Source organism: Malus sylvestris, chromosome 17, assembly GCF_916048215.2.
Source record: "Malus sylvestris chromosome 17, drMalSylv7.2, whole genome shotgun sequence".
Lineage (NCBI taxonomy): Eukaryota > Viridiplantae > Streptophyta > Magnoliopsida > Rosales > Rosaceae > Malus > Malus sylvestris.
In genome coordinates, this window is record NC_062276.1 from 8,932,355 (window position 1) to 8,959,381 (window position 27,027).

At 38.7% G+C, this 27,027-nt stretch overlaps 1 protein-coding gene across 2 annotated transcripts; it reads left to right on the plus strand.

Moving 5' to 3' along the window:
- Window positions 1–23,130: 23,130 nt before the first annotated feature.
- Window positions 23,131–25,521, plus strand: LOC126612354 (palmitoyl-monogalactosyldiacylglycerol delta-7 desaturase, chloroplastic-like). 2 transcript variants are annotated; one of them, XM_050280746.1, is made up of 5 exons: window positions 23,132–23,485; window positions 23,741–23,881; window positions 24,625–24,768; window positions 24,874–24,980; window positions 25,079–25,521. In XM_050280746.1, exons 1-5 carry the CDS (start codon window positions 23,207–23,209, stop codon window positions 25,347–25,349), a joined length of 942 nt encoding a protein of 313 aa, XP_050136703.1. In that variant the 5' UTR covers window positions 23,132–23,206; the 3' UTR covers window positions 25,350–25,521. The 2 variants fall into 2 exon arrangements, with proteins under 2 accessions (XP_050136704.1, XP_050136703.1); XM_050280747.1 differs by lacking the exon at window positions 23,741–23,881 and having other exon boundaries at window positions 23,131–23,485.
- The last annotated feature ends 1,506 nt before the right edge of the window (window positions 25,522–27,027 follow it).

Genomic DNA, 27,027 nt, shown 5'->3' on the forward strand with positions numbered 1-27,027 from the left:
GACCGAATTTCTCTCCTCAAATTGGACACAAGACCTCATTCTCCTTCTTCTTCACCTGAAGTACCAGTCTTCCAGACCTACAATTTTCCAATTTCGCCCTTCAGTTCAGACATGCCTGTCCCAAACCGATAACGTTGAGGAAGGAACCCAGCCACACCCAAAACGCCGTCGTTTACCCAGGATGATCGTGAGAATGTACGGCCGTAGCAAGGGAGGGGGCCTACAGGCCGCCGCCGACGCCGTCTATTCTTGCGACGTCGACCTTGATGGAGGCGCAGGGGTTTGGGGAAATGATGGAGCCCGTGGACGAGGTCAATTTCGCGCTGGATGGACTCCGGAAGGGTCAGCCGGTTCGGATCAAAAGGGCTAGCTTGCTGTCGTTGCTGTCTATTTGTGGCACCGCTCAGCAGACACGGCTTCTCAGGACTCAGGATATTATTTCTTCCCGTGCAAGCTCAATGTTCGTTGGGGGCAAAGGCCTTCTCAAGGCGCTGTGAAGAACAAGGATTGCAAAGAGGAACTGAACGGCGTCGTTAAAGCAAGCAAAGAACGGAATAACAACCGTTCATTTGGTAATCTGGAGATGAGGCCCAGAGGTGGATAGATTGACGGATCGATCCACCATCACCATCTTCATGACAGCGATTTGGAGTTGAACAGTCCGCCAAGTTTGACAAAGCAGTGTCTTGGGCAGCAACTATTCCGAGACCACCTTTGCTAGCAGCAGCAGCAAATGATCCTGTTAACCCCAGGCCTGGTACTCTTCGCCACGCTGTCATCTAGACCAAGCCTATCTGGATTGTGTTCAAAGCGAGACATGGTGATACAGTTGAAGCAGGAGCTCACAATGAAGCCTTTGAACAATCCCTCACCTTCTTGCAGTCGATCTATCCGTCCGTCTCGGCCCAGTGCCTTTCCAAGAGGATTTGAAGAGAAAGACTAGAGCACTTCCTGGCCCTGAACCCGTCCAGCAACTCCGGCTACGTCGAAAAACCTCGGCGGTCTCAACTCCTACTGCGACCTCTCCTCGCCTCCGACGTCGTCCTCTACAATCCCTCCGACCTCGCCACCTGGGTCGACCCCCCTCCTCATCGAGTTCAACCACCAGCCCCTCATCTCCACCAACTGAACCTCGAAACATGGTGGTCCCTCGAAATCCCGAAAAATGGTCCATCAACATTTGTGCATGCATTTCTCCAGACATCTTTCTCCAGATCTCACAGATTTTACAACTGGAGTACACTAGCTAGTGTTCAAAGGCAGTGGCGGACAAAGCAAAAGGAAAAGAGAAAGAAAAGGGAAAGTAAAAGCAAAAGCAAGTCAGTGTGTCTGGAAGTGGAGAGATCAAAGAGGGAACAGAAAAGAAAAAAGATCATGTTGTTGGGAGAATATTTCAGAAAGCAGAAAAGAGGAAGGCAAAAAGGATGCACATGGAGACACTGCCAAAACAAGGAATAAATACCCCACCCGAATGATGTAATTTATTTTTATTATCTTTCGGAGACATCTGTATAAACCCCATCAGAAGGTAATATATACATAAACCCCATCAGAGGGTCAAAAAAAACAAAAACAAACAAAAAAAAAAAAAAACAAAAAAACAAAAAAAAAACAAAAAACAAAAAAACAAAAAAAAAAAACAAAAAAACAAAAAAAAAAAACAAAAAAAAAAAAAAAAAAAAAAAAAAAAAAGGAAAAGCCCAAAACAAATGGGCTGACATGTTGTGGAGGGCAAAGGCCCATAGGCCTGAAATAGCACCAACCAGGTCATCAAAAGTACGCCCAGTACTCCAAATTATACATGAGCACTACTCATGTCATTCATACATAAACATTCATGAGCATCACTCATGACAATCATACATAAACATTCATGACCATCATTCATGTCAACATTCATGAGCATCACTCATGTTAACATTCATGAGCATTACTCATGACAACATCCATGAGCATCACTCATGTCAATCAACATAAACATTCATGAGCATCACTCATGTCAATCAGCTTCAAAAGCTTCATTTACAAAAGCTCCAGCTTCGAAAGCTTCATTTACAAAAGCTCCAGCTTCGAAAGCTTCATTTACAGAAGCTCTAGCTTCAAAAGCTTAATTTACAGAGCTTCAGCTTCAAAGCTTCATTTGCAAAGCTTCACCTACAAAGCTTCAGTGCAAGGTATACAAATACCGCCTTAGAACAACCGCCACTTCGGCCCATACATGGATTCAATTTGAAGTCTCCAGCCAACAGACTCTATTGACCGAAGACTTGGGGGACTACATTATGTACCATATATTGGGCCTCAACTGGGCCTCATGAAAAATACTTGGGGGACTCTAGCCCATGATTTATGTATTAAGGAGCGAACCCTTATTCTATAAAAGGGACTCCCTCACTTTCATTGAAAGATCACCCATGATTTATGTATTGAGGAGCGAACCCTTATTCTATAAAAGGGACTCCCTCACCACCATTAGAGAGCATCGCCGCCTACTGAGCAACTGTCTCACTGCGAGCATCAACTCTAACTCATCACTTATGTATTGAGGAGAGAGCCCTTATTCTATAAAAGGGACTCCCTCACCTTCAAACGCCACAAGCCGAGCCAACCAAGGCAACACAAGCTACAAGCAGAGCGGCCTCGCAACATGTGCTACTTCTAGTTGAGCATCATTTCAGATTGGGCACCGCCTCATATCAAGCATTAGTTCTAGACGACATCTAGTTACTTCGGCCCACACATGGACTGAATTTCAAGTCTCCAGCCAAAAGACTCTCTTGACTGAAGACTTGGGGGACTACTGTTTATACCATATTTAGGGCCTCGTATTTAGATCTCGTACAAATACTCAGGGGACTTAAATGTAATTATGGGATAAAGGAAGGGGCAAATATGTAATAAGTGAGGAGTCCTTATTCTATAAAAGGACCCCTCACCCTCACAATTGGGAGAGGCCTCACTCTCACTCTCAGAGGCCATTTCTGGAGCCTTCTCACCCCTTTCAACGCTCTCACTTCTAGAGCTTTCTCTCCCCCTCACTTCTCAGAGAAATATAATACAATCAGTGTGGACGTAGCCCAAACATTAGGGTGAACCACGATAACTCTTGTGTCATTTATATTTTATGCAGATTCACGGTCGGATTTACGTTGTTCCAAGACCATCCGGTTTTGTGCATCAACAAGAATAACGCTCTTAAAATAAGAGATTTGCAGTTGAATTGGTTAAGTGCGTTTATCACTCCATCGCACTGAGAACTCAATTCCTCTCTCCCAATATCAGTATCAAATGAGGAAGATGTTACTTACAAAAAAAAAATATATATGTTTTGTGCACTCCTCAAGGTAAATTTCTCCATTATTGATATTGAAACAAAATTAGTTTGATTTGTGTACTCACTGATCATGTATGCGTATGAACTATCCCTGAAACAGATAATAGTTACATGAATTTGTAAAAAATGAAGATTCATTTGCATGTGTTCATCTTTTCAAGAACTAGCACATTTCTAATAGTCCTTGTGTATTAAGAGTGCTTTCACTTCTCTTAATATAAGGCCATCTCCAACCGAAGGGTCCAGAGGGCTAGAAGGCCGAAAATAGCCCTAAAACCGTCTCCAACCGAGGGCTAGGCCAGAGGGCTTTGGAATCTGGGAGGGCCCCACGGGATCGGAGAGGGCTGGAGGGCTGGCTTTTTTTTTTTTTTAATGTTTTCTATTGCTGTCGGTTAAAACCGACAGCATTAAACAGGTTTTTTTTTTTTTTAATAGTTCTACTATTAGTGTCGGTTATAACCGACACTAATAGTTTGAATGTTTTTTAATACAACGGCTAGTAGCCGTTGTATTATTAGGCCTTTTTTTTTTTTTTTTTTTTAACTTTTTATTTTCCCTTTGTTTTTTCCTTTTCATATTAATCAAATTTTGTTTCATATTTTTTTTCAATTCTATTTTACAAAATTTGTTTCAATTTTTTTTTTAAATTCTATTTTTTTCCTATAACTTCTATTTTACAAAATTTGATTCATATTTTATTTCCTATAACTTCTATTTCACAAAATTTGTTTCATAATTTTTTTCAATTCTATTTTTTTCCTAGGCCATTTATACAACATTAAATTATGTTTGGCCCTATGGCCCTTTGGCCCTCGGTTGGAGACGGTTTTTTGTGACAGGGCTAAAACGAGCCCTCTGGCCCTCTGGCCCTCGGTTGGAGACGGAGGCAAATATGGCCCTGTACTGTTCATTAAAATATTAATATCTTGGAGAATCTTGGAGGGCCAGAGGGCCAAAACGAGCCCTCTGGCCAGCCATCGGTTGGAGATGGCCTAAACTCAAAACTAGTTAGGATTTTTAATTACCGTCTTATCACACCTCTTGTAATTAACTGATGTTGAACCAACCACTTTTTGAGTTTTGATCGCTACAAAACACTCAGCTTAGCATGCTTAATTAACCTAATAGATTGTTCAAAACCCACCGCTTTGGTGAGTTGTCAGTGTGATTGTAACAACATTATTTTGCTCAATGTATTCATATTATGAGTATATCTATATGTTCATATCATACCCTAGACACTGACACATCAACCTTTTCGTGTCCTCATAATTCTTAACGTGTGTGTTTTCAAGTTTATTTGGTATGGAGTTAGGTATTATAATGCCCACCACATAACTCATACAAGGATGCTAAGTTATTAATAAATATTGACTATTTGGATAAATTTATTAGTATAGTAAACCACAAGAATAAACATAACACGATTAAAATTACACCTAAAGTGATATATCGATGTGGCACAACTACTAATTAGGAGTTCCTCATCTTGAAGTATAAGATCATGTGTAAAACTTCCTCCACATAACCTCGTATTAGTGGCTTGCAACACCACAATAACAGTAAATTCGTTCCATGAAACTCATTTTCCAAATTCACCGTACACTTCCTCAAGTAAACAAGATTATTTATTTCATGAATTCAAAAGGGGAACATAAAACAAAATTTAACAACACATTACTAGCATAACCGACATACGACATTATTTATTATAAATTTGGTATAACTTTGTAAATTGCCTGGTAACTGGTAAATACCGCAAGCAAAAGTAACGATCCATGGACTACTCTATGTACTTGAGAGGACGGCAGAAAGCAGCAGCAGTTTGCAGTTCTAGTGACATAAAAACTTTTCATTAACTTCAACGCTTTCCATTGTTGACTTCTGTGTCGAGTTCTTTTTTGTCACTGATTTGGTTGTTATTGTTGGTTAACATTATAGCTCTTCAATTCTTCTAAGTCTCAGTAGGAAGCTTTACGTCCGTTGCTAATCCAACAGCTTTAAGAAATCTTATTACGCACCAAGTAGTATCAATTTGCCACCACTCTAGGCCGTGCCGAGCTGAGTGTTCAAATGCATGGTGATTGTTGTGCCAACCTTCTCCATGCGCCAGCAATCCAATTAACCTAAACATATTTGATTAACTTTACTTTTAATTTCCTATGTGATTAAATAAGAATGCATTTAAACTACAAATTCCAATAAAACAATACCAGTTGTTTTGAGACAAATCGCCTGTATCCCACAGTTGGTCCCCAAGTGTGGCAAATTGAATTTATCCCAAAAGTAGCATGAAGAAATATTACTGACCTCACACTCTGCAAATTCGATGAGAGAAAATTAAAAAAATAAAATAAAAAGAGGACATTTTGTAATGAGAAATTAATCTGTAGTAGGGATGGGCAAAATACCCATGAGTATGGGTAACCGCGGTTACCCGCCCATTTAAAGTTGACGGTTATGGTTATGGATAACCATTTAGACAAATAAATGGTTATGGGTATAACCATTTATCCATGAAATTTAAATGGGCGGTTATGGGTATTATCCGCGGTTATAACGGATATCCATCGATTATGGATAATATTCACGGTTATAACAGGTATCCATTTACCCATTTAATTTAATATATGTAAAATTAAAAAAAAAATTAAAAACCCTCAGAGAATAAGTTACACTCTCTCTCCGTCCCTCTCTCTCTCCGCCTCTCTCTCTCTCCGCCTCTCTACTTCGTCACTCTCTCTCTCGCTCTCTCTCTCCGTCGCTCTCCGTCTCTCTCCGTCGCTCTCTCTCTCTGTCATCGCTCTCTCTTTCTCCGTCGCTCTCTATCTCTGTCACTCTCTCTCTCTGTCGCTCTTTCTCTCTCCGTCGCTCTCTCTCTGCGCCTCTCGACTTCGACTCGACCACACATCAGGTAAATTTGAAATTAATTTAGGGTTTGAGGTGATGGTTACAACAACAACAACAACAAAGCCTTTTCCCACTAAGTGGGGTCGGCTATATGAATCCTAGAACGCCATTGCGCTCGGTTTTGTGTCATGTCCTCCGTTAGATCCAAGTACTCTAAGTCTTTTCTTAGAGTCTCTTCCAAAGTTTTCCTAGGTCTTCCTCTACCCCTTCGGCCCTGAACCTCTGTCCCGTAGTCACATCTTCGAACCGGAGCGTCAGTCGGCCTTCTTTGCACATGTCCAAATCACCGGAGCCGATTTTCTCTCATCTTTCCTACAATTTCGGCTACTCCTACTTTACCTCGGATATCCTCATTCCCAATCTTATCCTTTCTCGTGTGCCCACACATCCCACGAAGCATCCTCATCTCCGCTACACCCATTTTGTGTACGTGTTGATGCTTCACCGCCCAACATTCTGTACCATACAACATCGCTGGCCTTATTGCCGTCCTATAAAATTTTCCCTTAAGCTTCAGTGGCCTACGACGGTCACACAACACGCCGGATGCACTCTTACACTTCATCCATCCAGCTCGTATTCTATGGTTGAGATCTCCATCTAATTCTCCGTTCTCTTGCAAGATAGATCCTAGGTAGCGAAAACGGTCGCTTTTTGTGATCTTCGCTAGATTGCTCCTGTCATTAGTGTGGATAAGTATATAAATGGATAGAGATAGGAAAGCAAACACAAGATGTACGTGGTTCACCCAGATTGGCTACGTCCACGGAATAGAAGAGTTCTCATTAATTGTGAAGGGTTTACACAAGTACATAGGTTCAAACTCTCCTTTAGTGAGTACAAGTGAATGATTTAGTACAAATGACATTAGGAAATATTGTGGGAGAATGATCTCGTAATCACGAAACTTCTAAGTATCGGAGTGTGGTGTCGTCTTGACTTGCCTTATCTGTCTCATAGGTAGATGTGGCATCTTCTCTGGAAGTACTCTTCCTCCATCCAGGGGTGGTATCTTTAACTGGTGGAGATGCACAAGGTAATGTATCAATTTCACTTGAAGCTTACTTGTAGTTTCAGGCTTGGTCAAGCGCGATACAAACCATGTAGTAGGAGTCCCCCAAGTCGCCGAGCTAGGGGGTCTGCTGAAAGAGGTGACAGACAAGGTAAGCAATCAGAGCTCCGACTGATTGTTCACCTTCTCCCCATCTTGCAGCAGCATGAAGGATAAAGAGAAGAAAAATGAAAAGAGATGATATGAGATACTTTTGCTTTTGAAGAAGTAACTTTCCACAGGCTTATTCTTGAACTGAGCTGGAGGGTTTTCTGGTTTCCTCCAGAGTATAAGGCCGACTGAAGAATTTGAGGGTCAAAACAAGTCCATCAAATCTAGAGTACGTTCCACCCTGCTGATATGGGATACTTTTGCTTTTGACAGAGTAATAGATGTATCGGCACGTGTGCTGTTACGCTTGTCTCCACATGCTTCCTTGTATCCTTCGCACTTGCCCTATCTGTTCCTCAAGCAGATGCGGAATCTTCCCTGGAAACATAAGATGTTAAAGATGAGTACTCGAGAGCAATGCCAGGTAAGTAATCAGGTAAGGGGTTCCAGGCAGTCAGTTCCTGGCTGGAAGCTTGATTCCAAGTGCTGACTGATTGCTCTCTTTCTCCTTGTCTTGCAGGTAAAAACAAGGCCAAAGGAAAAGACAGGGAAAAAGCATGATATGTGATACTCTTGTTTTTAACCCTGATGATATGAGATATTCTTGCTCTAGTATAGCTTGTTTGCAGAGGTATTATCGGGGGGAAAGAAAGCTGAATATTTCGAAAGGCTTCGTTGGGAGTGCCCTCTCAGATATGATGAAGGGTTGAGCATTTTTGCAGGTCTGCCTGTCCGTTGGGGATGGAGGTCGACATATATAGGAGTCTCCCTAACAACAAGTAGTAATGCTATTCCTTTACCCTGCTTGGTCATAGCACGGTAGTGGGAGCTGCCAGTTTCACATGTTTTAACTCTGTCAGAGCACTTTGAAAAAGTGGTCTGTGGTATCTGGCTCTCGAGATTCGGAGAACGATGTCTCTTCGATTTTTGAGAAAGCAATCATGCTGAGGGTCTGGCTCTCGAGATTCGGAGAGCAGTGTCTCTTCGATTTTTGAGGAAGTAATCATGTTGGGAGTCTGGCTCTCGAGATTCGGAGGGCGGTGCCTCTTCGATTTTGGAGCAAGCAATCCTGTTGGGAGTGTTGTCTCGAATGTGAGTAAAGGTTGGGCATGTTTGCTAGTCTACCTTGCCACGAAGCACAAAGGTTGACACACAGGGACTTTCCAATTATCCAGCAATGGTACTGTTCCTTTACCCTATCTTCGCTTTTGAGAAAGTAGTCATGTTGGGAGTCTGGCTCTCGAGATTCGAAGGACGGTGCCTCTTCGATTTTGGAACAAGCAATCTTGTTGGGAGTGTTTTCTCGAATGTGAGTAAAAGGTGGGCATGTTTGCTAGTCTACCTTGCCACGAAGCACAGAGGTTGACACACAGGGACTTTCCAATTATCCAGCAGTGGTACTGTTCCTTTACCCTTGTGGGTAATAATATGGTAGCTAGACCTTCAAAATTTATGGGTCTAAACTTTGTTAGTGCTGTTTCTTTGCTATTCTTTTACCCTTCTTGGTCAGAGCGATGTAGTGGGAGCTGCAAGCTTCACGTGCTCAACTTTGGCAGAGAACTTTGGCAAAGTTATCTGTGGTACCCATGAGCTATTGTTGCGTGTGGGAAGTGGGTGATTGAACAGTAAGATTCATGTGTTTTCTACTTCCCCAGAAGTCTTCGACAGAATGCCCATAATTTCCGCAAAGCTGAGTGTGCGTGTGACAGGTGCTGACAAGGCTGGAAAAGTAGGTGCCTCTTCGGTTTCTGAGATCGGCCCTCGTGGTCTCTGGGGAGCCCAGCTTTTGAGAAAGCGAGCGTCTCTTCGATTTCTGAGATCGGCCTTCGTGGTCTTTGAGCAGCCCAACTTTTGAGAAAGTAAACGCCTCTTCGATTTCTGAGATCAACCCTCGTGATCTCTAAGCAGCCCAGCTTTTGAGAAAGCAAACGCCTCTTCGATTTCTGAGCAGGCGCCTCTTCGATTTCTGAAGCTCCGTCGAGTGCAGATTTTTATAGGGGCTGGCATTAAGTTCCAAAGCACACTTGAATCTCCACCAGTAGAAGCTTCATTCTTGCACTTCTAAGATCTTGATTTGTCCGACCTTTTCTCTCTTCAACACCTTTGAAAATGTCTGGCCCCTCCGACCGTCGTTTTGACTTGAACCTTGTTGAAGAGGCAGCCCCGCCTTCTCCAGACAACATATGGCGCCCATCCTTCTTCTCCCCTACTGGTCCTCTTACCGTTGGGGATTCCATGATGAAGAATGATATGACCGCTGCGGTGGTGGCCAGGAACCTTCTCACTCCCAAAGATAACAGACTACTTTCCAAATGGTCTGATGAGTTAGCTGTTAAGGATTCGCTGGCTCTCAGTGTTCAGTGTGCAGGTTCTGTGTCTAATATGGCCCAACACCTATTTGCTCGAACCCACCAAGTTGAATCATTGGCGGCTGAAGTGATAAGTCTCAAACAGGAGATTAGAGGGCTCAAGTATGAGAATAAACAGTTGCACCGGCTCGCACATGACTATGCTACAAACATGAAGAGGAAGCTTGACCAGATGAAGGAAACTGATGGTCAGGTTTTACTTGATCATCAGAGATTTGTGGGTTTGTTCCAAAGGCATTTATTGCCTTCGTCTTCTGGGGCTGTACCGCGTAATGAAGCTCCGAATGATCAACCTCTGATGCCTCCTCCTTCTAGGGTTCTGTCCAGTACTGAGGCTCCAAATGATCCCCCTCCGGTGCCTTCTCTTTCTGGGGCTCTACCGACTGCTGAGACTTCTCCTAAGCAACCTTTGTGAAGGCTCCCTCTTGTGTGTTTATTTTGACTCATGTATATGTACATATTTGTAGCTTATCGGGGATATCAATAAATAAGTTTTCCTTCATTTCAATGTATTGTGTTAAATACACCAAAGCCTTATTCGCTAAGTTCTTTGAATTTTCTTTTGTTGGAGCTTCCCTTAATTTCCCGAGTGAGGAAAACTTCTCGGTTGGAGACTTGAAAAATCCAAGTCACTGAGTGGGATCAGCTATATGAATCTTAGAACGCCATTGTGCTCGATCCTGTGTCATGTTCTTCGTTAGATCCAAGTACTCTAAGTCTTTTCTTAGAGTCTCTTCCAAAGTTTTCCTAGGTCTTCCTCTACCCCTTCGGCCCTGAACCTCTGTCCCATAGTCGCATCTTCTAATCGGAGCGTCAGTAGGCCTTCTTTGCACATGTCCAAACCACCGTAACCGATTTTCTCTCATCTTTCCTTCAATTTCGGCCACTCCTACTTTACCCCGGATATCCTCATTCCTAATCTTATCCTTTCTCGTGTGCCCACACATCCAACGAAGCATCCTCATCTCCGCTACACCCATTTTGTGTACGTGTTGATGTTTCACCGCCCAACATTCTGTGCCATACAGCATCGTCGGCCTTATTGCCGTCCTATAAAATTTTCCCTTGAGCTTCAGTGGCATACGGCGGTCACACAACACGCCGGATGCACTCTTCCACTTCATCCATCCAGCTTGTATTCTATGGTTGAGATCTCCATCTAATTCTCCGTTCTTTTGCAAGATAGATCCTAGGTAACGAAAACGGTCGCTCTTTGGTATTTCTTGATCTCCGATCCTCACCCCTAACTCGTTTTGGCCTCCATTTGCACTGAACTTGCACTCCATATATTCTGTCTTTGATCGGCTTAGGCGAAGACCTTTAGATTCCAACACTTCTCTCCAAAGGTTAAGCTTTGCATTTACCCCTTCCTGAGTTTCATCTATCAACACTATATCGTCTGCGAAAAGCATACACCAAGGAATATCATCTTGAATATGTCCTGTTAACTCATCCATTACCAACGCAAAAAGGTAAGGACTTAAGGATGAGCCTTGATGTAATCCTACAATTATGGGAAAGCTTTCGGTTTGTCCTTCATGAGTTCTTACGGCAGTCTTTGCTCCTTCATACATATCCTTTATAGCTTGGATATATGCTACTCGTACTCCTTTCTTCTCTAAAATCCTCCAAAGAATGTCTCTTGGGACCCTATCATACGCTTTTTCCAAATCTATAAAGACCATGTGTAAATCCTTTTTCCCATCTCTATATCTTTCCATCAATCTTCGTAAGAGATAGATTGCCTCCATGGTTGAGCGCCCTGGCATGAACCCGAATTGGTTGTCCGAAACCCGTGTCTCTTGCCTCAATCTATGCTCAATGACTCTCTCCCAGAGCTTCATTGTATGACTCATTAGCTTAATACCCCTATAGTTCATGCAATTTTGTACGTCGCCCTTATTCTTGTAGATAGGCACCAAAGTGCTCGTTCGCCACTCATTTGGCATCTTCTTCGTTTTCAAAATCCTATTGAAAAGGTCAGTGAGCCATGTTATACCTGTCTCTCCCAAAAGTTTCCACACTTCGATTGGTATATTGTCTGGGCCTATTGCTTTTTTATGCTTCATCTTCTTCAAAGCTACAACCACTTCTTCCTTCCGGATTCGACGATAAAAAGAGTATTTTTTACACTCTTCTGAGTTACTCAACTCCCCTAAAGAAGCACTCATTTCATGTCCTTCATTGAAAAGATTATGAAAATAACCTCTCCATCTGTCTTTAACCGCGTTCTCTGTAGCAAGAACCTTTCCATCCTCATCCTTGATGCACCTCACTTGGTTTAGGTCCATTGTCTTCTTTTCCCTTGCTCTAGATAGTTTATAGATATCCAACTCTCCTTCTTTGGTATCTAGTCGTTTATACATATCGTCGTAAGCCGCTAACTTAGCTTCTCTGACAGCTTTCTTCGTCTCTTGCTTCGCTTTTCTATACCTTTCACCATTTTCATCGGTCCTCTCCTTGTATAAGGCTTTACAACATTCCTTCTTAGCATTCACCTTTGTTTGTACCTCCTCATTCCACCACCAAGATTCCTTTTGGTGTGGGGCAAAGCCCTTGGACTCTCCTAATACCTCTTTTGCTACTTTTCGGATACAACTAGCCATGGAATCCCACATTTGGCTAGCTTCCCCCTCTCTATCCCACACACATTGGGTGATTACCTTCTCTTTGAAAATGACTTGTTTTTCTTCTTTTAGATTCCACCATCTAGTCCTTGGGCACTTCCAAGTCTTGTTCTTTTGTCTCACTCTTTTGATATGTACATCCATCACCAACAAGCGATGTTGATTAGCCACGCTCTCTCCTGGTATAACTTTGCAATCCTTACAAGTTATACGATCCCCTTTCCTCATTAGAAGAAAATCTATTTGTGTTTTTGACGACCCACTCTTGTAGGTGATCACATGTTCTTCTCTCTTCTTAAAGAAGGTGTTGGCTAAGAAGAGATCATATGCCATTGCAAAATCCAAGATAGCTTCCCCATCCTCGTTTCTCTCCCCAAAACCATGGCCACCATGAAAACCTCCATAGTTGCTTGTCTCCCTGCCCACGTGTCCATTTAAATCTCCTCCTATAAATAACTTCTCCGTCTGAGCAATTCCTTGCACCAAGTCTCCAAGATCTTCCCAAAATTTCTCCTTTGAACTCGTATCCAACCCTACTTGAGGTGCGTACGCACTAATCACATTGATAAGTTCTTGTCCTATTACAATCTTGATTGCCATGATTCTATCTCCTACCCTCTTGACATCTACAACATCTTGTACCAAGGTCTTGTCCACGATGATGCCAACACCGTTTCTCGTTCTATTTGTGCCCGAATACCAAAGTTTAAACCCTGAGTTTTCTAGATCCTTTGCCTTACTACCAACCCACTTAGTTTCTTGTAGGCACATAATATTTATCCTTCTCCTCACCATAACTTCCACTACTTCCATAGATTTTCCCGTTAAGGTTCCTATATTCCACGTTCCTAAACGCATTTTGCTCTCTTGAACTCTACCCTTCTGTCCTAGCTTCTTCACCCTCCCCCGTCTAATAGGATCAAAGTACTTCTTTTGTGTGTCCCGGGTAAAGTTGATAGGAGCATATGCTCCCAAACAACTTTGAGTGGAGTCGTTCGAAAAGAAGTTTCTATGGCCCCCTTGCTCATTTAACACTGCATCCGGGTCTTAAAATTTTGTGTACCACTTAACATGTTTTGTGGATTCAGCTTCCAGGGTTCCATTTTGTATCTGCGAATTTTTTGGGGGTTTTAAGGTTTTTTTTAATTAATGAAGTGAAATTATAGAAAAATTTGAGCTTAGGATGCAATGAAGTACAAAATCTTAACTGTAGACCAAAATTTGAAATTTATGTGACTATCTGTTTGTTTTGATAGGTATGTTTTGTTGATTAGAATGGAGAATAATTGATGAAAAATTAGGAAATAATAGTCTCGTTGAGTGAAATTTAGCGCGAAATAGTAGTCTGGAGCTCCGTCGCCTCCGATCAGGAGATCGTCGCCAAAGCCTTCAAAGTTCCTTGGAATCTGAAGGAGGTGATCGGAAAGCCGGCGTCTTCAAGCTTCTGGAGGGACAATTCGATCGGAAAATTCGCCATCTCGCACCGGATTGTCCGCGGGGACACCGTCGCCAGCCTCGCCGTCAAGTATTCCGTATAAATAAAGACCAAGTGAATGAGCTGCAACATCACTCGCGCTGCTGGAGCAAGTGAATGAGCTGCAACATAGAAGTGATTTTATTAACTCTCGCTCTGCTAGTCACCACTTTTTTTTGGGTCAATTACAGAGAAGTGCTTTTATTAAAGAACAAAAGTCGATTGATCAGAAACTCAAAAAATAAAGAACAAAAGTCGAAATTTTTATTGAAAATGCTTCTTGGAAAAGCAGTTGGAAGTGCTTTTCATTTTTTGATTCTATCGTTAAAAAAATAATGTACACGGGAGAAAAAAACGGGTAAATGGGTAAAAAAAGGATAAACGGGCGAAAAAATGGGCAAACGGGTAAATGGTTATGATTATGGGTAAATTGTTATGGGTAAATAGGTACACGGTTATGGGTATGGATAACCGTTTATAAACGGTTATGATTATGGGTATAACCATTTATGTAATTACCCAACGGGTAAACGGTTATGTGGGTATGAACATAAACGGTTATGGGTAAAATAACCGCGGTTACCCGCCCGCATAACCATTGCCCATCCCTAATCTGTAGCCATGAAATAAATTCTACATGTAGAAGAACACAACAAATATACTTTGATTAACAAAACAACAAGAATATTTCGATTACCAGTCCCCAAACCAGAAAGGGAATCGTGCAGTGCAGCAAATCATGTCCTAATGGCAGATTTGTCTGCTTGATTTGCTGGACCTGTAGTACTCCCTTTACCCATTAAGCTTGCCACAAAATCCTAAGCTTTTGCTTCTTTTGTATCGTAATAATGTATTTATATACTCAAAATCTAATCTTTAGGTGGGGCCATGATTTTTTTTTCTTTTGGCCACGAGTTAATTAATAATAAAAGCCACAAAAGATGTCACACACAAAATGAGCACAGAAGATTTAAACTTATGTCAATGACGTTATAGCTACTGGTATGCTTTTCACCCTACCTCGTTATGTACAACTAATATCAATGACCCTTTTTTTATTTATTTCTTGTAAGTTTGTAGCAGTGATATTTGGTTTTTACTATGTTAAATAACAAACTAACTAACTAGAGGAACAAACAAAGTGATACGGTAGGCTACTTTCTTCAACTATTTTTTGCATTAATTTCTCTTAATTCTATATCATGTCTACTTCTTTTTCACTTGAATGGCTGAAAGGTGAGAAAGTAATACTTGAAAAATTATAGGGCACAAGATTTGTAATGTCAATGTCTATGTGCAATATTGTACATAACTACATATTAGGGTTCAAAGTTTGGGGTGAGAGAAATCTCGTGGGCTATGTAGCCTAACCTATTCATCCCCTATAGTTCACGGCCCTATATAATATAGTAAATAAAAAGTAAATTAACCCAAGAAAACGACACTCAACTGCCCAAGCATGAAAGCAGCCATAAGGCCCAAGAGATAGAAACTCAAACCAGAGCTGGCCCCATATAAAGAAACCTAAAAATCAAGGGGCATGCCAAACGTGGTATCTCTGTTCACACACAAAGCACAATTGGATGACCAACTCCCTGTACCACACACACTTAACTATACCCATTGATGTCAACCTATTTAGTTGTGGTTTAATTTAATATAAGAGGAATTTAGTCTCGTTTCAGAGTCTGTCAAGTGGTTCATCGCTATTAATTAACCTGATAACTTAATTATCCGTGCAAATATGAGTTTAGTCAAGTTGGCTAGAGTAGTGTGCTCCTCCTTATACATCCACATTTATATCTCTATCTCCTCCATATTTTAGATAATTTAGTATATAATTTTCTGTCATTTGCAAAAATCTTAACCACATGCTGTCATTATGTGGGATTATCAAATGCTTTAACATGGTTTACAGTCATCTTTACCATGGTTAAAACATGAGTATATTGAATCATCATGGAGCAGCCCAGTAGTTGTGAATGAATATTCACGACATGTATTCCACACGGCATGTCTTGTGTTTGATTTTTGGTGCTGATGGATCGCACAATGGTGATCAGTGAGTAGGGATGGGCAATGGTTATGCGGGCGGGTAACCGCGGTTATTTTACCCATAACCGTTTATGTTCATACCCACATAACCGTTTACCCGTTGGGTAATTACATAAATTGTTATACCCATAATCATAACCGTTTATAAACGGTTATCCATACCCATAACCGTATACCTATTTACCCATAACCATTTACCCATTTAACCATAATCATAACCATTTACCCGTTTACCCATTTTTTCGCCCGTTTATCCTTTTTTTACCCATTTACCCGTTTTTTTCTCCCGTGTACATTATTTTTTTAACGATAGTTAATCAAAAAATGAAAAGCACTTCCAAATGCTTTTCCAAGAAGCATTTTCAATAAAAATTTCGACTTTTGTTCTTTATTTTTTGAGTTTCTGATCAATCGACTTTTGTTCTTTAATAAAAGCACTTCTCTGTAATTGACCCAAAAAAAAGTGGTGACTAGCAGCGCGAGAGTTAATAAAATCACTTCTATGTTGCAGCTCATTCACTTGCTCCAGCAGCGCGAGTGATGTTGCAGCTCATTCACTTGGTCTTTATTTATACGGAATACTTGACGGCGAGGCTGGCGACGGTGTCCCCGCGGACAATCTGGTGCGAGATGGCGAATTTTCCGATCGAATTGTCCCTCCAGAAGCTTGAAGACGCCGGCTTTCCGATCACCTCCTTCAGATTCCAAGGAACTTTGAAGGCTTTGGCGACGATCTCCTGATCGGAGGCGACGGAGCTCCAGACTACTATTTCGCGCTAAATTTCACTCAATGAGACTACTATTTCCTAATTTTTCATCAATTATTCTCCATTCTAATCAACAAAACATACCTATCAAAACAAACAGATAGTCACATAAATTTCAAATTTTGGTCTACAGTTAAGATTTTGTACTTCATTGCATCCTAAGCTCAAATTTTTCTATAATTTCACTTCATTAATTAAAAAAAACCTTAAAACCCCCAAAAAATTCGCAGATACAAAATGGAACCCTGGAAGCTGAATCCACGAAACATGTTAAGCGGTACACGAAATTTTAAGAAGAAACATGTTAAGCGGTACACGAAATTGAATTAAGTCGAATCAACCATCACCTCAAACCCTAAATTAATTTCAAATTTACCTGATGTGTGGTCGAGTCGAAGTCGAGAGGCGCAGAGAGAGAGCGACGGAGAGAGAGAGAGCGACAGAGAGAGAGAGTGACAGAGATAGAGAGCGATGGAGAGAGAGAGCGACGACGGAGAGAGAGAGCGACGGAGAGAGAGAGCGAGAGAGAGAGTGACGGAGAGAGAGAGTGACGAAGTAGAGAGGAGGAGAGAGAGAGAGGCGGAGAGAGAGAGGGACGGAGAGAGAGTGTAACTTATTCTCTGAGGGTTTTTAATTTTTTTTTTAATTTTACATATATTAAATTAAATGGGTAAATGAATACCTGTTATAACCGTGAATATTATCCATAATCGATGGATATCCGTTATAACCGCGGATAATACCCATAACCGCCCATTTAAATTTCATGGATAAATGGTTATACCCATAACCATTTATTTGTCTAAATGGTTATCCATAACCATAACCGTCAACTTTAAATGGGCGGGTAACCGCGGTTACCCATACCCATGGGTATTTTGCCCATCCCTATCAGTGAGAGGCTGAAATGCCTTTGTGATTCTTTTCGACTCTAGAAAAAGCGAAGTTACCAGTTGGTTTCTTTTTAGAAAAAAATGTATATTGATATATAACACGTAACAATGTGACAGTTAGCCAAAAAATTACTGGCTGATAGAGCTTTTCATACTCACAATTAATAACATTACTCTCGACTACCTGCAAAAGGAAACTAAACCCCAAAGGCCAAATTTGACAAAATATGTGTTGTCTTTAAAGCTAAATTTTTTTATATTTCAAATGAAGATTACTTCAAGCCTTAAGCAATCAAAGATTTCCTCAGTGGTAACTCCTACTTTATGTAGTATACTAGTATGTGGAGCCATTAATTTGGTGACTTTCATGCATGTTGTGTATATCATTTGTCTCGTTGCAGACGGTTAAGCAATTATTTGGAAAATTTTGGAAGATCGAAGAATTATCAAGAAATGGGGCAACTAAGGAATTAATGATGCAGTGGGCTACCTGGGTAAAAACGCCTTATCAATATAAGTACAGAATTTAATTCAGAATCTGCATTAGATTTGCAGAAGAGACATATCAGTGATTCATTTATAATCACAATATCCAGCAACTTGCGTTTTACAACCTGTACATCACGATACCGTGGGAATTTGAGGCATGCGGTGATATTATGAGTGAAATTATTTTCTAGCTATATATTATAATTGTTTTTGTTAATTATTCGATCAGTTGAATATCAGATTACACCATAAGCAAACCAAATGTAAAATTATGAATAAAACTTTATTAATTGAAACTAAGGAGAACACTACAAATTCATTGAGATGGCTACATAACCTGTCTGTAAGACTACATTGTGACTAATTTATTGTTTTCCGAGTTACAAAGCATTTATTTATGGAGAAAACTAAAGCACACCCTAATATTTAAAAGGCAAAAAACCAAATGCTAGACCAACAAGAAAACTAAAATAATAATAAACGAATTTTCCAACAACGATCAATGTGGAATTCATATATTCTTGAAAGGGAAAATTTGAAATAGGTCTAATTTTATAAGTCTATTTTTGAAATAGGTCTAATTTTTAGTGACTTTTGACTTTTGAAATAGGTCCAATTTTTAGTTACTTTGGACCCATATCAAAAGACCCTTTCTTGAAAATTGGTTTCTGTATGCTCTTCAAATACAATTTTGACGGAAAAAATGGAATATAACTAACAAGCAGAACTACGTAAATATATATGTATAAAATTTCATACATTTTTTTTTTACTAAAATACACTTCTTAATTTATCCATACAATCATAACATTGATCGAGATTCGAGATATATATAATATGACATTATCTTCGCATTTGAATTTATTCTCACAGATACCTATTTTCCAGTAATTTTTGCACTAATTATTGTTGAAAGCACATTTAAACCAGAAGTATATATATTATATCGATCATTTCATTTTCTAATTTTCCTTCAAGCTTTCCTCATTGATTTTATTGGATAAAGCTCTTCTTTTCTTTTGAGTCTCGGAAGGAAGTTTTACTTCGATCTGTAGCCAAACCAACAGCTTGAAGAAATCTGATCATGTACGTACCAAGTAACATCAATTTGCCACCATTCAAATCCATGCCGAGCTGAGAACTCAAATGCATGGTGATTATTGTGCCAGCCTTCTCCAAGTGCCAGCAATCCTATGATCCTAATTAAACAATTAAGCAGTTAAATTCATAGCCAAACTATTATTCATGCAAATGAAAAACATCAAATACGCTGTAGGTTGGATTGCACGTGTAGAAGCTAAAATACCAGTTATTTTTAGACAAATCACCACTCTCCCATACAACTTGGCCCCAGGTATGGCAAACCGAATTTATTAGCATGGAGAAAAAGTATTGTCCTCACGCCCTAAACAACACAAAGAAACCCTACTTGATTAATTATTTAAAAAAAAAAAAAAAAACCTGAACATGGGAAAGGGATAGTTTCACACCTGCTCTTTTATTTTATATTTTATATGAGTAATGACAGCATTGTTATACTATAAGTTATGTTAAATAATGCATATAACCGACATTCATTGAGATAAATTTTTTAATTAACATAACATATACACATATGTTTTCACATCATATAGAATACAAATATAGTATTAAACTGTAGTCTCTCTAATATTTTTCTTTATAATATAATTATTTTTTTACTAAAACAACTAAAGTATAATTGTTTTTTTACTAAAACAACTACAGTATAATTATTTTTTTACTAAAACAACTAAAATAATAACTATTCACAGTAGAAATATGGTGGCACATCCTTCCCCGTTCCACTTCACTCTCGATCGAGTAACTGTGTTGTCGATGTTGTGTATGTCAGGATTTCAGGAGGTTGCCCAATAGCCTACTATTAATGGTCTAACACGAATATTGTCATCAAATTAACCACCTTCTAGCTTACTTAGCAGAATCTTCTAAAAAAAAAAAAAATCATAGTGCAGTTTTAAGTTAAACCACTTAATATAAGTTAGATTCTTTAACCTAATATAGATAGAAAAGAAGGCAAACACCGGTTGACAAACTAGCCACACAATCAAGACTCGCAAAATCCGAAGAAAAATCAAACATACAGCATGATATCTGGGTTTACAATTGATGCACGGTTTGGTCCTACCAATCAAACTCTGCTACTCTTGAGAACATATCCTTTGGGAGTTGGGTGGGAATCGAATTGGGGGTTAGTTTGCAACAAAAAACCTTAAATTTGAGGGATAAAGGGTCAGTATAAGGAATTTGAGTTTCAGAGAATGTTTGAAATATATATTTTAGTCGGTCATATTCATGGAAGTGATTTAGTTACCAAGTTGTAGTCAAATAAAACCCCCTTTTCTGGAAAAATTAATAATATCCCATTTTTTTGTCCAAAATAATGTAACGTCCTATAATTGTTGTCATTTTGTAGGTAAGGACAGTAATGTTAATGGTTCAGGGTGGGGAGTCCTAATCACTTTTAGCATAATATGCGCGGAGCCACATGTTTGCTGTTTGTGTTGGTTTTTAATTTGGGCTAGAGAAACCTAATTCAACCACAAACCCCTGACGAAACAAAGGCCCAAGCTAACGCAAGTGCTAGAGAAAGGCCCTACCAAGAAATAACCGTCCCACGTTATGAAGGGAGACAAGAACTTGAAGCCTCTCTAAAAATCGGCCAACAAGCGGCTGTTATGGTTTACAAATTCCAGTTTCATATTGTGATCGCCCAAATATGATGAAGTCACCGTAATACCTAGGGCTGGTTCGGGAGAAATTTTTAGTTGTGACGGAAACACAAGTAGTACATCACGTGTTTTAATAGCACACATATCCCACAATTTGTTTAGTAACATGTGATGTACTAACCCGTGTATCGATTACATTGAAAAATCTCTCCTGATTCGGGCCAGAATCCCTATCCGAAACCTAAAACCCAAATCCCAAACCAATAATTTTTGGAACGGGATTCTAAAATCCGAAACCGAACCAAAATTTAGGGATTCCTAAATTTCGAGATGCCCAAAATTTTTTCGGATTTCAGGCCGATTCGGGATTGATGTACATGCAAGCAACCAAAGTTCAAAATTCTCATTTAGCATGAAAAATATACGTGAGAGAGGGAGAAAGTAAAAGCAGTATCCTAGAGACCCAAATTTACAGTTTTCCCATCAACCAAAACATCGACACTGAAGTTGTCAAAAACAGGTGGAACATAATCCTGTCAATAAAAAGGAAAAAGAAAATGAACCCAGAGAAAGATCATTTTGTTCATAAAACAAGAAAATAATGCAAAAATAGAAGGAAAAAAAAAAAGATGTAACAGGGTAAATTCAATTAGGTCAATCTTCCAAATCCACCTTTCAATTATCCAGTTCAATCTTTCAATTTTCCAAGGAGAGATCAACCCTTTTGGTGGTGAAGAAGAGTGTTCGAATGAGATGAGAGGAGAGATCAAGGAGTTGAGAAGGTTCGAGAGAGAGAGCTCAGGGATGGCGTGCGGTCCTGAATGGTCGAGAAATGAGAGAGTCTGAGAAGTCACTGAGAACCCTATCTAACAATGGACGAATGCGATCAAATCTAACTAATCCAATGGTCTAAATTGATCCTAACCATTTATAAGGTTTCGGTTCGGTTCGGGATTACTGAATTCTTGAAATGGTGAGACTCCCGTACCAAATGGTTCGGGATGTGGTACGGAAACTTTGGGAATTTTCAGTTCGGGATTTTTTTAGATACAGTTTGGGATTTTTGGGACTTTTTTTCTAGCCCTAGTTTTACTGAAAAGATAAAAGAACATAAATGAAACCAAGAGGAAAAACACCAGTAGTTATTAATAAAGGACTAATGGGGATGTTTCCACACCCCCCCCCGACATTTCTTTTCAAAATATTTATTTCAATCTTCTTCACAAGTTGGCCAGATATATGATTTGAGTAAGATGCTCCAACTTGGTAGCAACTTAGTGTTCATTTCAATCTTTGATTTGAGTTGAGGATGAATTCGTAATCTCATTATACCGAATATTGTTACTACTGTTAGAAAAAAAATATATATATATACATACATACATATATATATATATATATATATATATATATATATATATATCTATATAACTAGCTGATTGTCATGTAGAATAGGATTTTCCTTTTCAACCCATAAACACTAAGTTTCAAAATAAAAAAATTTCTCCTCATCTTAGTATAGCTTAGAATCAGGAACGAAACTACATAAGGTCCAGAGGGGGAACGCGTCCCCCTCAAGTTTTTGGGCTAGGAAAAAATGTTGGTTGAGCAGAAATTAGGGTCTTGCTTAAGTCGCAGATGCATTCCGATATGACGTTAAGTTGGACTATGACAAATAATAATCAACTCACCACCACCACCAACTCTATCGGTCATTCCTCATTCAAAACCACTAGGAGATGGATATACACACAAAAAATTTAGTTGCAAAGTTGGTTCTTGTAGCTCACGAAGAAGAACGAGAAGAAGAAATGGAAAAGTCCATATGTTTTAGGACAATGACGCCGTTTTGAAAAAGAGTTTAAAGTTAGTCATTTTAAAAGGCCAATTAACGACCCTCTCTCCTCCCATACATCTTATAAATTTGAGCTCCTAGCCCTATACATATATGTTTTATCTATTTGTTCATTATAATGATATTGGCCTAAAGATACAATTTAAAATGGAACAAAGGGTGGGTTTGATAAGCATACAATGCGTAGGAGTTCGTCAAGTGCTTGATGAAATACCTCACTTAAGAAATTTAAAAAAAAAATTGGCGTTGCATGCTAAGGATTACACAAAGACCTTCATCTGTCACTGCTTAGTTGTGCATATGTGAACTAACTTTCTAGCTTCACCCCTACTTAGAATATTAATGCTGTTTGTAAAGAAAAAAAAATTAAAGACTTTTCCTGTTCACTTAATGAACAGATAGATTTGAAGCATTGATGAGCCACTTTTACCAGTATGGGTACCCTTGAGTCTATATAATAGGCAGCACTTTCATTCTGCTCCATGCACTATCAAAAGTAGCTACTGATACAGAAGAAGCAATAGCAAGCAGAAGAGAATTCGGGTTTTGTGGCAAGCCAAATGGGAGAGTGGATAACGCAGTGGAGGGTAGAATTTTTGGGGAGGGAATGGAACTTTGTGGATATAGGCTCAGTGGCTGTCGTGTTTAGTTTGCACTGCCTTACTCTTTTAGCTCCATTTCATTTCAACTGGCCTGCATTTTGGGTGGCAGTTGCACTATATTTTGTTGTAGGTGTGAGTGTAAATCTCTCTTACCATAGGCAACTTTCCCACCGGAGTTTCAAGCTTCCCAAATGGCTTGAATACTTTTTTGCCTATTGTGGGGTTCTATCATTTCAGGTATATCACTTCTGTTTATCTTCTGTAATGTTTTGGTGATGCTAGAGAGATCTACGTGAATCATATTCTGTACATTACATGTTGTGTCGATTGATGATTGAATTCTTTCTTTAAATCATTAAAGAAATTACCCTATTAACCGCTACATGATGTAGTCTACAAAATATGATTTAAGAACATGGTCTTCCCAACATTTTCTTTTGTAATTTTATAGGGAGAGATTTTGTTAGGCTCATTATTTTTTTCTGTTTGCAGAGAAGTCCACTTGAATGGGTGAGCATACACCGATCTCACCACCAATTTACTGATACATTGAAAGATCCTCATAGTCCCGTTAGAGGATTTTGGTATAGTCACATTGGTTGGATCTTCGATTTTCGGTCTCGGTTTGGAAGTGTATGAAACTCTTTAGCTTCCTCATACGTAATTCTTATATGCAATCAGTAGTATATGACTTTGTGTATATCGCTCACATCTCTTAATTACCGGCAGAGCTACACCCACGACTAAGGGGCATTGTAGCCTAGGTAGGTTTTGTTGCAAATTCCTACTGTATTAGGTTATTAGCATATAATTAGGCTACTGCAGCCTATTGTCACCAATATATAGCATTATTATCATATGTATGTCGTGCATCGTTCGTAAGTAATAAATCATTAATATTTTAACCAACTTGATATATCTATTTTCTTTTTATTGCGTTTTTATACATTTTACTTCGGAAAAAAAATTAGAGTACTAGTATTTAGATTTTGATTCAAGTGGAGTTTTGGTATCTAAACCAAATATGTGAATAATAGTCCCTAAACTCGTCACACTAGAGCAACTGTTAACTTGAACATCATTACAACTTTCGTCCAAATAAAAAGTTTCAACTAAAAAAATTTATTTTTAGGTTGACTATAATGCAACTTTATGTAGACAAAAAAAAATTTGATCGCATCATTTTATGGTGATATTTTTTTGCTAGCCCACCAGTAAAGATTTCCTAGCTCCACCCTTGCTCTTCACATGTCAGATAATGAGAGATAAACACGTAATTGTATATTAGCAGTTTGTAAGGAAAAGATTCTTTTATGCACAGAGCTAAGCAAATTGACATACCAATGATAATTTTTTTTAACTTTGAAATTTCGCAGTATGATGCACGACTCAAGAACGTTGGAGACTTGAAAAGGGATCCATTCTATAGATTTCTTCATTATACGTACCCCCTTCATGCAATTAGTTTTGGAGTGCTACTCTATGCTGTTGGAGGACTACCATTTTTGGTTTGGGGGCTGGTAATTAAATATTGACATTGTTCTTTATTTTTTAGCTTAAAGAACAAATTCAATTGATGGCCATACATATAATTTCTTGAGCTGTGTTTTTCTTTTTTATGGTAGGGTGTGAGATCAGTAATTTTTCTCCACGCTACTTTTGGAATAAATTCAATTTGCCACACATGGGGACAACAAGTATGGAATACTGGTGATCTGTCTAGAAACAACTGGTATAGTATAGCCATATATTTGTGATGGAAAATCTTCTCCAAGACGTATAGGTAATAGTAAAAATGTACTGAATTTTGATTTGTGTACGTACGCGTAGGTTAATTGGATTGATGGCTCATGGAGAAGGTTGGCACAATAATCACCATGCATTTGAATACTCGGCTCGGCATGGCTTGGAATGGTGGGAAATTGATGTTACGTGGTATGTAATAAGATTTCTTCAAATCATCGGTTTGGCAACAGAAGTAAAGCTTCCCACTGAGACTCAGAAGAAACGAAAAGCTTTATTTATAAGCAACAACCTGAACAATAAAATCAGCGAGCTCGAGGAAAAGCTTGAAACAGAAATCAACAACGGAAAGATTTGATCAACAAAATCATGGAAGCTTGAATCTCTATCCAGCTATTTAATATGCAGCCCTATATGATCCTCAAAAGAAAAGATATATATGCAGCCTATATATATATGCTTGTTAATAACGCTTTACTTTCACTGTACTTTCCTCGACTAATTAATATTATGTATCTAAATTATATTGATCTGGAGTTGTTTTCATTACGCCTAGCTTATGAATATATATATATGTATGCATATACTATGGTATTTAGGCTTTCCCGTATGTCCTACATGCAACTTTTCTATGATAATTATTACAAATACGAAAACCTTATAAGCTTTGTGAAAACATTTGATAATCATGTAAACTCTAGGACTATATTATTTACCTAGAAAATTACAACTCTTAACCACAAGAAGCAATCCTCAAATGAATATAGTATTTACTCTAATTTTGTATCAAATAACTAAACTAAGAACCTAGATGTTAGGCAAGCACATCAATACAACTAATCAACAATGATTAAGAAATCCAACATCTGTAAAAATAGTCAGCCAAGGTGATTAATTTGCATTAAACTTGATTTTTTATTTCTTATCAATAATTGTAGAGAAGAAAATGATACAAACTTCGCGTCTTAAATGAAATGGGCATACTAGAATCAATAAATAGATTTTAAAAAAAAATTAAAAAAAAAACTCGATTATCTATTAGGGTTTCATCATGCCTAATAGATAATCTTAGTCTTCATTACACCCAGATGAATACGACGACATTTTCTTTTATTTAAAATTTTAATTTGTTTTAACTTTATCAGTTTTTTTTTAACAATAATCCACATGTCACTACATGATTGAATTTGTAGGACCCACAAAGTGCCACATCACCCAAACTGTCAGAATAATTAATAAAATTTAAATAGAATGACCAAATTGATATGCGATGGTCAAACTCAGGGACTACTACTATTGATTTTCATTGTTAATGACCAAACTGAGGAGTTATGTCGATTTTAGGAACCATTATTTTAGCTATAAAGCCAACTTTTTATCTTTAGAAAGTGGGCCGGTGAGTTACAGAGAGGAAAACAAATGAGGTACAAAATTTACATTCACATCTTCAGAAGATGCAAACTGAGATATAAATGTTGTTTTTACAACTCAGATTTGTATCTCCTCCATGGAGAAAGATACTCTAAGGAAGAGATACGTCGTGTCAGTTCTTGATTTTTGAATTAACTGTTGATTAATCAACTCATTTATTTTTGTTAGCAAACTTTAAAAACTTGAGTTGAACGATTAAAGATAACAATGAATCATGAATTGATTTATAAATTAATTGATTCATCAATATGTATATCCAATGCAAGTGAAATGTCATAAGTTCGACTTCCACAAATTATGTAGACAAATATGTTTATGTTTATGTTGAGTTTGATTTCTAATTAGTGATTGAGTCATCGAGTAAAATATCATTAAATAAAATAATTAAATAAATATAATAACAATTTATTATTTCACGTGGGTATGGTCTTCTCCATTCGTATCCCAGTGAACTGTGGGGGCATGAAAGTACGTAGCAATTGGATCTGTTAGCTGCAGAGTGCCTCTCTGATGTGCATGCATTTATAGAGCCACTTGACTTTGTCATATACGTAACCTTGAATATTGCGTTTCACTTTTTTTTTTTTTTTTTTTTTTCAAAAGAT